General features: G+C 43.9%; 1 protein-coding gene across 7 annotated transcripts in view; it reads right to left on the bottom strand.

The window, feature by feature from the left end:
• mark2b (MAP/microtubule affinity-regulating kinase 2b) overlaps nt 1-13,074 on the bottom strand; it is a 51,404-nt gene that overhangs the window by 5,562 nt on the left and 32,768 nt on the right. For 4 of the 7 annotated variants that reach the window (XM_082527507.1, XM_082527511.1, XM_082527510.1 and 1 more), the window contains exons 14-18: nt 12,821-12,972; nt 11,375-11,469; nt 7,876-8,022; nt 4,333-4,599; nt 2,016-2,042 (exon numbers count right to left, since the gene is read on the bottom strand). In XM_082527507.1, coding sequence (XP_082383633.1) covers nt 2,016-2,042; nt 4,333-4,599; nt 7,876-8,022; nt 11,375-11,469; nt 12,821-12,972 — 688 coding nt within the window. The remainder of the gene's footprint in view (nt 1-2,015; nt 2,043-4,332; nt 4,600-7,875; nt 8,023-11,374; nt 11,470-12,820; nt 12,973-13,074) is intronic. The other 3 variants (XM_082527509.1, XM_082527512.1, XM_082527513.1) reach the window with 2 other exon arrangements.

The raw sequence follows: 13,074 nt of genomic DNA, 5'->3' as shown, positions 1-13,074 counted from the left end.
ACACAGACAACAGCCAAACACGTGCAGACGATGCCTGGAAAGTGACACAAACATGGAAAAAATTCAACACATGATTTGCAATTCAGTTTGTTTCGGACAAAGACAAAATTCTTGTTTTACATTATTGAAAAGAAAATGGGGGGGTGGGGAAGAATGACCAGAAACACCATGTCAAATACCTTCTGCAAAAGAAGCCATGGTTAAAAATATAGCACAGTGGAAATGACGAGGAGGAGCGTGGGGTGTGGGGAGACCCCAAACAAACTGTAGATGAGGAATTCTGTAACAATGTAAAGTCATTGTGCCATTTTGCATCCCATTGCCATTTAACTTGATATGAAGGGATGCAAAATGGCTCCCAGAGTAGGAACACCGTGACCGTGATCAGTCTTTTGTTTTCCCGTGGAAGGGAAAACAAAAGACTGATCAGATGATTCATTGATTTTAAATACAGCTTACTCAGTCCCAACATACAGGTATGATAATCACTGGAAATATGTGACTACTATTTAGTCATGTGTTTAGCAGTGGCTTTAGATTTCACCCTATAGTTAGACATTTTCTACTATTACATTTTCAATTTGAAATATTTTTAGAGTCACTAAACAGCTTAGAGAAAACACAGCTATAATAATTTCACCGTGATAATAAAGTAACAGCTTTAAGCCAGCAGGTGGAGCAATGGTCCACTCTAAGACCTGCTGGTTAAAATCATCCAACACACTAATCAGGAGACATGTCCAGTCTGGTTGTGTACATACAGAAATGTAAAATGTGTCAACACGTGTCTTTCATTTAGACTAAATATGTAGATGGACATGGAAATAAGGTGTGTGTTTTTATCTTAATGTACGCACACAGACACACTGAGCTCAGTGTGTCTGTGTGCGTACATGTGAAACAAATGTAATTGTGTTTATATATTCACAGCATTAAAAAAAAACAAAAAACAAACAGCTTCTTTTCCAGCCACTGTAGGTCAAAGCCATCCACTTGTGTTTCTGCTGCTGTTAGAGAGCCAGTGCTACAGTGAGAACAGAGCAATGAATGAGTGGAAAGAGTGCAGCCTCCAGGAAATAGTGCAGCCCCGTCCCTCCTGGGCCCTCTCCTCCTCCTCTCTGACTTCGTCCACAACTACAACCGTATGCTGACTTATTCCAAGCTACCTCCCCACTGGGATCTAACAACAGGACACCTTTAGCCTGCGTGGCTAAGGCAATTCAGATTACGGAGGCCAAACTAATGAAAGCAGGAAGGTGAAATGGGTGATGGTTTGGTTAGCTGGGGTAATGGTTAGCCACACTTTAAAGAGACTACTGGTTCTATTGCTGTGCTTCTGTTATTTCTACACCGAGTTATTTATTGTAAACCGTGGTCAGCGACATGACACGTTTTAGTATTGCCTCACTAGTTTTACATTTTACTATGATCCAGAGTAATAACATGACTGGCACCTCAAGCTATGAACGGGTTAAATGAGGGAATGGATGAGTTTGATGATGGATTTGTCATGACCTAAATCTGGGACTCTACAGGGAGATGCAAGCTCACACACAATCTAACTGGAAAACAAATGTGGGGTGAGGATGAAGTAGAGGTGGGCGGGAGGGACGATGGAGGGACGAAGAGGAAGATGAGTGAGGTGTTAATGTGCCAGTGATGATGGAGTGAGTGAGTTAAGTGAGTGGATGGCTGGGTGAGGGAGGGGAGTTAGTAAAATGAAATACATTTTTAAAAAGAGAAAGAAAATGGACCAAAACACAGCACTCAAAATCAGAAGGCTCAAAAAACAAAGGGGCCAAACCACAGAGAAACAAAAAAAACAACAACGAAAAGGTGAAAAGATAAAGGCTCAAGGCACAAAAGGAAGATCTCAACAAAAAGCTGCACGAAACACCAAAAGGGGAGGAAGTATTTATATATATATGCATATATATATGTAAAATATATATAAAGAAGAGACGTGTGTTTATATAAATCAAGGGGTTATATTTAACGTTGGGGATGTTGCCTACCTTCTCGGAAACCTGAACGAGAGATTTCTACAAAAACAAAAGAGGGATAAAGAAAGAGAAAAAAAAACGTATGTGTAAAACGCATATATCAATGACGTTCTTGTAAAAGACAAAGCTGCCCTCTGAGGAGCCAACTTCAACAGAAAAAAGAAAAATCAGTCCAGACTCACTTGGGATTGAAACGGCAAACAACACCACAGTTAACACAAAGAGAAGAAGGACAACAACAACAACAAAAAGAAGAAGTTACTGCACTGCTGTCGACGTGCAATCTGAACGTGTTTAGATGTACCCTTTATTGGTGTGAATGTGTGAACAAAAACACCTCAGAGGGATTTAACGGGCTCTCTCTGAACACACTCCCCTCCCTTACACAAAGATGTCCGGGATGATCCTGAAAAGAAGCGTTTGTGAGGTGAAAAGTTCAAATGTGATAAAACTTTAAAAAGAAAGAGAGAAGGCGAGAGAACGGCTGCTATAAAAAACACAAATCACACATGTACAAATGACAAAAAGAAAAGCAGACGTTAAGCAACAACTTTTATCTCCTTTAACACAGACAAACCATCGCTCTCCAGACCAGGGACCTTATATGATACGGTAACAAAACACACAGATTTACCGTGTGTGTGTGTGTGTGTGTGTGTGTGTGTGTGTGTGTGTGTGTGTGTGTGTGTGTGCGTGCGTGCGTGCGTGCGCGAGAGAGAGACAGAGAGACTGGTCAAAATGTACAAATGCAACACAATCTGTCTGCCTGCTGTGCTACAGGCACATAACTGTCTGTGTGTGTGTGAGCATGTGTATCAAGGTGTCCCCAGTAGCGGTATTTATAGTTGAGGGAAAAGTGATATCTCCGGAGTAACCATGGATACTGTCGCCACGGAGCTACAGTATCTCTGAGTGGGAGGCCTGGAGAGTGGCTGTGCCTGTACCCTACACACAGACAGACTCTACACCATGCACGTAGGCTACACATATGATCATTTTTTAAGCAGACAAAAACAACTAAAAATACAAGCAAACATATTCCCTCCTCACGCACACACACACGCACACACACACACACACACACACGCAGGATAAAAGAACAAAAAAACCTTATATGTGGCTGTGGCACATTGCTCACTTGGAACTTTTCTCACTTTTGTCAGAGGTTTTCACTTCCTGTCCTGAGCACCTCTCATTCTAGCATTTGTTCTCACTGTGAGGTAGCTACGTTAAAAACTCCTCTTATTAAGTATATGATATCTTAAATGTAACATTGTGATCAACTTTGCCGAGTGTAAAACAACCTGCAGGCCATGCATCTAAAATCAACTGTGTTCATGTGGTTTACGGTAGTTCACTGGAATGAGTCAGTCAACAAATCTTCTAAGACCAATAAAACCAATAATAAATCCACTAAAATCTGCATTATTTACTCAGAATGCTATTCTTCTTCCTATATGACAAACACTGACAGTGCAGTTCATTTGGAGTCAGGTCCAAAGTCCACATACGCAGACCTGCTGCTGGAAATGCTAAAGTAGGAAACATGCGTGAATACCCATCAAAACAACACTTTAGATCACATTAGCCTCATTATTTGATTACTTAAACATTTTTTAACATCAGCAACATCGAATTCTCCTGAAACTAAAACTTATTTATTTGACAAATGTAAAAATCAGTATCCTGTATTTACCCAGCAGAGTTAGACAGCCAGGAAAAGTTCACTTTACTTCCAGAGAAAGTTATAAATATCGAAATAAACAGTGCTGGCTTTTATTACAATCAGGTACCCTGATCAGCGGCTTCACTGCTGCAACCTGCACTACAAGACTGAGATGAAAACTAGGCCAGACTGGAACCACAACCAAAATTACTCCTCCGTCACCACTGCTCCAAGCAAAATTATAGAGGACGCACAGCTGTTCCCTTCCTCTCCCTTTCTGCTCTGAGCACAGTTACAGATCAGCGCGTGGTTAGTGACAGACGAGACCAGCCCCTTTAAAAAAGTACTCAGTGATGATACGGCCACAGAGTACAATGTTCCTCGGAGAACATCAAAATGACTTGTAATGGAGAAACTTAGTCATTTTCTGGTTCAAGCTGAAACCTCATAGACTTTAAACTGCACTGGTAACTGGATAATAAAGAGACTAGCTGTTATCACAACTGCTTTGCATTTACCAAACTCCACGCTTCCTCCTTCTACCACACGTCCTCTCCTGTACTTCAGGTTTTTCGACTTCCTTCCTTCCTCTCTAACGCTACAGAATCAAACATCAACTAACCAGTGTTTACTTTTTGTGTGCGGCTTACGCCCGTTACTCACTTGCGTACAAACTTGGATGTGAACTTGCTGAAAATCCCCGTGGCGCCATGTGTTCTTCGGGCCTGGCTGTTGCCATGCGACAGTGATGGAGAAGCAGGCCCGCCGGGGTAGGCGGAGCCATGCTGGTCCCGGGCACTACGCTGCTGACCTGCGTGGAACGTGCTGCGGATGCCCACCCCTCTGGAGAAATTGGTACGGTCTGACACGGCGGCGCTGCTGATGTTGTGGGCAGAAGGCGAGGCGCCGGGTGCCCGCTGCGCCGGGGCACTACAGGAGAGAAGGTGGAAAGACAAGAAGGAGAAAAAGAGAAGGAAGGATGGTAAAGAAAAGGCGACACAGAGGAAGGACAGCGGAGACGTGGTCATGAGGAGGAGGAAAGAAGTGCGAAACGTTTTTTGTGAGCAAGAAAAGGTTTGAAGGTGCGATAAGTAAAGAGGTGGGAACGAGGAGGTGAAAATGAAAAAGAATGGTGATGGATATCGGACAGGAGACAACAGAAGAGAGGAGATAAAGGAAACGCGGAAAGAGAAGGATGAAGGAGATGAAAGTGAAGTGTGGGAGGTGATGCAGGAGGAGAGAAAAGGGATGAAGAGAGAGGATTGCAGTGGAGAAGAGTGTGGGACAGGAACATAAAATTAGTCCAACAGTTAAAGATTAAAAATCACCTTCTGATGTGCTGTTAACTTCAGCGCAAGGTCGTGTTTCATCTAATCCCTCAAGTCAGTATTTAGAGCCACATGAGGTCAGTGGCCCGTGCACATGCACGCACACAGACACACACGAGAACGCTTTTAGCTCAGTGACTGGTTGCAGTCACTGAGCTAAAAGGCTGGATTTGCTTTGTAGGGATGTGCATCTTCCATGACAGTGTGTGGCTGCGGCACGCCTGCAGCAGATGGCAACAAACAAGCACAAATGCATGCACACACACACACAGATAAACACCAACACAGAAGAGCAGCAATACAAAAATGAACACTTATTGGCAATGTAGCAAGTCCGCTCGGACGCTTCAGGTACCCATCTTAACAGTTGCCTACCAGCTGAAAGTTGTTGCCAGTAACTGGTATGATCACAGTCTAGCTCGAATGATTGCTGAGCTCTTATGAGAGCAGGTGGTGCTGATCAAAAATGCAGTTTCTCAAGTGCAACAGAAACCAAAGGGTTCTGCACAATCCCACTGACAGCTTCAAAATCAAGAAAAAAGACCAAAGAAGGGGCTCCATTCAAAGCACCAGTGAGACGAGCGAAAAACAGCTCGAGGGTGTCCTTTAATTTGATGTAGATGTGATCATGCTGTCCAGTAGATCAAAGGTATCCAACACACACACACACACAGATGCAAATTCAAGGAGAGAAAAGCTGGATGAGGCAGATTAGTAGGGACCAGTATCCAGTGTTTTAGTTGAAGATGATAAACTTAATCAGACTGGTTAATATTTCTGATTGGTTTCAACCTATTTTCCTTCTCAATGCACATTAAGTGAAGTAGTGGAGAAAAGGCTTATTCTAAGGTGGTTCAGGGTCATATTGTAGTCTGCTCCTACCCTATATACACGTTTCAGCACCAACCTGCTTTATGGCAGTACTGTTATGAACACGTCACTCAGAAAGATTTCAGACTAGATGTATCAAACAGGAATGGATGTGAGTTAAGGGTACAGATTATGTTCTGGAAAAAAGGTGCCTAATCATCACTCAGGGTACAGTCTACGTGTTGAAGCGGTACCTTCTCTCCAGCGTTCCCAACCAGGTTCTGAACAGCCCAAGCTGACTGCTGAACGACGCATGCAACAGAACAAGACTTCAACATAGAGCAGACAAAACCACATACAGCCAAAAAGGGCCACCTTAACACGTGCATGGGTGGAATCAGTCAGACATTTAGCAGTCGTCTTTTTTTGTTTTAAAAAAGGGTCGAAAGCTATCAGAAAAATGGCTGGAGGGTCTGCAGACTGAAGTTAAGGTAGCTGAGGGACACATGCAGTCCTTCCACCTTGTTCTGTGAGACACGGCTGTCTGAACTAAAGCCCAAAAATGTTAAAGTAGCCCGTGAAACAAACACTGTGAAGCAGGGGAGCTAGCCAGCAGAGCAACATATACAGACAAACACACAGATGGCAAATACACACAGGCATTTCACACACATATGACCAGTAGGATCCTCGGGTCATTACTCCATTTCACTGACTCACAGAAACAATGTCAGAGCACAGTTAATGCTTAATAGATGAAAATGGGGTTTTCCCAGGCAAATTCATAACTGAAGGAGGATTACACATATCAGAAGGAGACTGTATGAGGGGAAAATCTTCCTCAAAGAGCCTTTGGGAACAAAACACTGAGGCTGGGAAACCTTAAAGGTGGATAAATTCCCACAAACAGCTGAAAAGCATTTCTACCAGCCGGGGAAAACCCTCATCAACAAACACAATGTGTGCCATAATATCAAATCGGGGACAAAGGGAAAATACCTATAGAGGACATGCAACAGATAACACAAAGGTGTTTTCACATAAACAGAAAGTAACACAGCTACATCTGTAATTTGTCTGGTTCTCCCCAGAGCAACTGCACATTCTTTTACTTCCTCTAAATGACACAACGCAGGGATTGTCCGCTCCTTCAGCTTTTCTATTTCATACGCTGGACTGAGAAAATAGATGTAGGATTATCAAACCAAGATTCTTATGCAATCTATTAAGGCTTCTGAGAATAGAGACATAATTCTTGTTAGTCCGCAGATGGTTTATGCTGCGAGGAAACAAAAACAAGTAGAAAAACAGCTCTGGCCTGTCAGAGGTACAGGACAGCTTAAAAAAAATCAAAATAAAAAAAATGAACCTGCTCATCTTGTTCTCAAATCCTGCCTGCTCAGTTATGTCTCCACTGATAGATGAGAGCTTTGAATGTGAGTGACTGGCCAAAGACGAGCTATGTCAACATCTCCACAATTGTGCAGCTTTTCTGAGCTCCGCGATGTACTTCCTGGCCGTTGCTAAGTAACTGGTGAGCCTATGATTGCAAGCCTTAGAAATGTTGACCATCTCACTATGGTGATGTTATAGTGGAGAATGTATACATGCCGACAGTGCATATCACAGCAAGAATAGCAGCAGCAGAGCCTCACTTATGGCAGTGTTACTTAGTGTGTTTGCTGCTGCACGTTTCTTCACAGTTCTGCTTCGTCATGGGGGGAATAATTGTTACCATGAAGTTATACAGTGACCGTAAGCTTTATGCAGGATATCCATCATAAGAAAAAGAGGATTTTTTTCTGATTACTGTACACTTTACTGTTTTGTGATGTTTGGTCCTGTAATCAGCTGCATTTTTTTTTAGAAGCTTTTAATCAATTCTGCATTTAGTGTAGATGAGCAGGTGTAACACAATCTGAGGACCTTTCTTGGGATAAATCACTTTGTCCCATCTTCATCTCTTCTTTTTCTTTTGTGTCCATTGCAGGAAAGATGATGATCTGAGCAGAGAGGTGTGTGTGTGTGTGTGTGTGTGTGAAAGACAAAAAGAGTGTGAGAGACTTGCCTGGGCCGTGGTGCGTGCAGGTCAGAGGGGCATGGATGATTGGAGGAGGACAGGGACTTGTGGTGGCGGGGACGCGAGGATGAGGAGGAGGAGGAGAGGACGGCAGCGGCTGAGGCAGTGGAGGCGCGGGAACCCGGAGTGTTTAGGCTGAGAGGAAGGACGGGGAGGAAGAGGAGGAGGAGGAGTGCCCCGCCCAACACAGACACACACACACACGTATATGCAAACACACCCACAAACATGAGTAAGACAGGACAGGCACGCCAAACAGAGACACAATCAAACATCCACCCCAAAAAAAACAAACAAAAACAAAACACAAGCACACCGGGCGGGGTTTGTGTGTAGGTGGGCAGGGAGGTGAAGTGGAGTATGGTTAGAAGCAGCACTTATCATACACTGTAAGGGGGGGGGGGGGGGGGGGGGGGGAGAGGAGGAGGGAGGAGGGAGAGAAGAGCAGAGAAAACAGGACACAAGAGGAAGAACAGAGGAAGTAGAAACAAAGAGCGACAGAAAACGTGCGCGCGCACACGCACACACACAGAGGAACAAAGGAGGAGGGCCAGTGCGTTGCTGTGAACATTGCTTCATTGTGAAACCTCATTCAAAAGGCTGCCTGTCCCTTTAACTTTACATATAAAAATGTACGTGACACAGAGGGCAGAGCACAGGAGACCAGCTTCTTATCTCTCACACACAGCACAGCAAAAAGTCAAATTATGTGGATAAAGTCAATAAACACAGTAAAAACAAAGTTTTGCCTATAAATTAAAGAGATAAATAAAACAACCATCCGTGCCTTCATTTCGGTATAAAATCTGCCAGATCTTCCCTCCATGACAACGCGAGGCTTTAGTGTAATGTAGCTTCTATCTTTAGCGCAATGCCCCAAAGTCCGTTCTGACCACCTGCACTCGTGCATCTGTGAGTTCAACACAGACGTCAAACTGGCACCGAGAAGGCATCAGCCTGACAAAACCTCTGAACAGAGCGTTCAGCAGAGATCGGCCAAATTTCCCTTACGTGTATACATCACTGGGGAAAAACGAAAAACACACTCGAAAGCTCGACATCCTTTATGTACACAGTAAAATAACAAACAATATTTTTCCTGTTAAGTTCCCCCGTCAGTGGATAAATGTGCTTTGTTGCCTCTTTTAAGACAAATTTGCTTCGTTACATTTTCAAAATAAATACTACTGATAGAAGCAAAATGTGCTATATTAAGTCAATTCTGACAACAAACTGTTTCCTTTGCAAACAGTCATGCCAAAAATGCAGATTCCAGCAAATGACACGTTAACAAGTTTAGTTTCTTACAGTAAACCAGCTGGGTAGGAGATCAGAGCTTGCAGTTCCTGACTTACCACTTTCACATACCTCCTCAAATGTAAACAATCCAAACTTTTTCCATCTATTTTATCACCTACAAAGTTGCACAACTGACATTTCTTAAGAATTACTTAAGAAAACAAACAAACAAAAACAAACAAACAAAATGCCGAGTTCCTCTTTGAACCCTCTGCTAATCAGGAGGCTGCTACAGCCTACAAAGCTCTGCACATTACCGACGGCGTTAACTTGACCTTATCCACATGCACAAGAGAAAAAACACACACACACACACACACACACACACACACAGTGTAAGGGACAGCGGAGAGTGGTACCGTGGAGAGACAAGAGATATCAAGAGAGTGTGGAAGAATGAACACAGAGAAAGAGGGACATTTACACAGAAAACAAGCACACAGCTGAGAGAAACACAGGGATTAGCATGGCTGGTGATGGAAAATATTAACTGGATAACCCAGTGTGTAGTGAGTGTGAGCGTGTATGACTCGTGTTGAAATTTGTGCATGCCCAGCCGCCTCTCTGCATGTGAGTGGATGTATTTGTGCATATGTAAGCCTATTAGGAGGTGAACGCGAGGACCATATAGTGCTACTAAGAGTTAATATTCCATCACAAGTCTCTAATCTCCTTAGAGAGAGGGGAGGAAAAGAAAGAAATAAGAAGAAAGATTAATATAAGGACAAGAAGAGGGGGGGAAAAGGAAGCTCGAATAAAGCAAAGGAAGGAGGTGCCAAGAAAATGTGAGCGACTCCAGAGGGAGGCTCAGCAGCAGATAAAAGAAGCCAAATTAAGGAAATTAGAAAAGGACAGAAAGGGGGGGTGGTGTGGGTAGGGTATAACAAGTATAAAAGCCCAAACTTCAAAGCATTAGTGATGATCAAATAAAGTAACTTTAAAATCAAAGCAGATGACAACCACTGAGTTAGCAGAGCCTACCATAGTTAACAGACCCACAGTACTAAAAAAGCAATGCTGTCTCAAATGACCGTTTCCAACAGTGAACGCAGAGGAGACTTGATTTTACAGCCTCTACTTGGATTCAACTGAATCTGCCATACTGTAGGTGGTGCGCCACGTTGGGAACAATGGGGTCATTTGAGACGGACACATGAACAGGTAAACAAAGCAGTATGAACCATGACCATGAATGCTGCGTCCTAGTAGGGATTATGGTTTGGTTTTATGTTTAATGCTCATGAAAAAGCCCACAAAGCACATGGCTGGGTTAAGCATGAGTGATGTGCGTATAGCTGTATGCGGGGACGTGTTATGAGCTGCTTGACACCAGAAGTTAGCACGCGCAGAACCGTCAGAGGGCAACAAGATTTGGACCGTTCTTTTAAAAACCGAAAGGGGATCCAGGATGAGAGGAGAGCCGGGAGGATGAATCACACGCAGAAAGTTTAAAATGAGAAATTAGAAAGTGGAAAATAGGGGGAATACTCCATAAAACTCCACAGTAGCTCGTTCCAGTGAACAAGGAGGGGGGAAAAAGATGGAAGCTTGACTTAAGGCTAAAGAAAATCAATTATTTAACTTAAATGCTGCTTTTAGCCATCTGTGATTTTATAGGATTAATGTCACTTCTGCACCTTCTTTTACCTGGGTGCAGCATGGGTGTGACACCTGAAGGGACTCTGGAGGGACTGGAGGTGTCACACTTCTATTGTGCGTTTTTATAGTGTTTGAAGATCGCGTACGTAAACCTGCACACTTGGATGCTTCCACGTCAGGGCTTTCTCCCGGCCTCCATCAGGCCATCACGAGTAATCTGTAATCTTCTGGAGGTTTGGCCTAAATTCCCGAGAGAGAGCCCGATTTCCATGTCCAGCAGAGCTCACCCCACCCTGGGGGAAGGCTGCGGGCCTCCCTGAGCCAGCTGGCAGAGCTCTGGAGAGTACCAGCCAAGGTCTGGGATTCAGTCACTGAGACAGCTGTGGGGCTGCTTCATTCACAAACCATGGTGAGTGTGTGTTTGTATTATGTGTATATGAGTGAAGACGCGGCGCTGCCTCAAAGCAACTAGTTGGGCTTTGAATGACGAGAAAGAGTGCCTGTGAGAACGCCTGAGTGGCTGCGTTTGCCCTTGTCTTCTCTCATTTGTAATTCTGTGTGTGTATTTAGTGTGCGTGCGTTTGCGTACCTGTCTTTGCCGTTCTGAATGCTCTGGTCGAGAGTGGCTCTGTCGGTCAGAGGAGAATTCCGACTGCGGCCGGTACCGGTGGACAGGATGCTATTCTGAAAAGGAGGAGCATCAAAATAGAAATGTTAGAAAAAAGGGACAAAGGTTTGATTAAGGGTTGATGACCCCACCAAGGTATCCAGGGAACAGCCTTTCAGCAAACTTCTAAATGGGAAAAGGACAAGCAGCTTAAACAACCTAATATGAATGAAAAACCGCCGTAATTAGCGCTCAAGAGAATTTCCCGGATCAAATTAATTTTCATGCACCCTCGTCCAAATGATCTGTGAATGACACAAGAAAAAAAACCCCAATTCATTTTCACCTTGACATGTTGAATAGTCATTTGAAACCTCTCCACTCCCACGTGTGCACTTTCCATGAGAATGACAGTTAAGCTCTGCACAGCTTGAGGTTGGGCAGAGCTATAATACATGTCTGTTATGTCACCAAAGCCCACAGATAAATGATTAATAAATGTCTAAAGGCGTGTCGAGCTGACAGGTGCAACAAACCTCAAGAGAGAAGTCCATCGAGCAAAGTTTCTAAACACCCACACAGTCCTACCAAGAGGTCTGTCCAGGGGCTTTAAACCAAAACGGGTGGACATGAAATTTCCTAAAATATTTTTCATATGCACACTCGACCTTTACAGTTACGTTTTAGTTTAATGGTAGGCGTCAAATACAGATCCCTGTCAGGCACTTCCTGTGTCAGATGTTAAGGTTATAAGACTCCCTCAGGGTTCTGCCAATTGATGCCAACTGAGCAGATGAGAGCAGGTGACTGCACTTAAAGCATGTGACACGTGCTTATGTCATTAAATGAATGAAGCTGTAACCAATGCGGGCGGATGTGCTGTGGAATGCATGTTCTCTTTGTTCAGGGTTGTGTGAGTAACCGGAAAGACGAGCTTCTGAGCTCTCGTTCTCGGAGGCCTGAGCCCGGCACAAGGCTGTGAAACATCGAGTTCTTCACCAGGTTTGTGGACGCTGCTCTCATCCCCGGTGAGACGTTTTGGGTGTACATAACTTAAAGATAAAGGCCTTATCTAACCATCTTCTAATGTAAAAGCAACTACATAGCACGGCAGTGTAACAGCTTCACACGCACAGTTTCACTTTCGCAGAGCAGTTAAGATGTTCATAGTTTAAAAGCCACTTGTTTTTATTTAGTTTGATAATTAACTAGGAATTATTTTGATCTTTGGACCACAGCATGTGAGTAATTATGGCTGTTGACAGCATACACTAAAGGGCAAAAATTACAGCTCTGCAGACGCAGCAGTTACTTGTGCGCATGTTTGGGAATTTGTGTGTGTACCAAGCGATGACGCAAATACAACCCTTTGTGTTTTTGATACGGCTTAAATGCAAATATATCAGCAGCATGGGTATTAGGTCTCACGGTGGAGGGTGTGCCACTCTTCTTGCGGTCGGACGAGGCCAGAGGACTGGCCGGCACCTTGGTGGTGGAGCTGCCTGATGAACCCTTCCTCCCAGAATCCTCCCCTGCTGACCGGTTGTCTGTCTGACCTCCCCTTTTGGAGTAGGAGGAGCCTGGAAAAAAAAAAAAAAAAAGGAAGACAGTGCGTCAGACCAGCACTTAATAGGCTTGAACCTTGGACCTTTCTTCTGCTTTGCCTGCTGGTTTGTCACTTC

Source organism: Aulonocara stuartgranti (assembly GCF_965226115.1).
Source record: "Aulonocara stuartgranti genome assembly, chromosome: 3".
NCBI lineage: Eukaryota > Metazoa > Chordata > Actinopteri > Cichliformes > Cichlidae > Aulonocara > Aulonocara stuartgranti.
The sequence above is the reverse complement of the archived record's forward strand: the minus strand, read 5'-3'. Positions and strand labels throughout refer to the sequence as shown.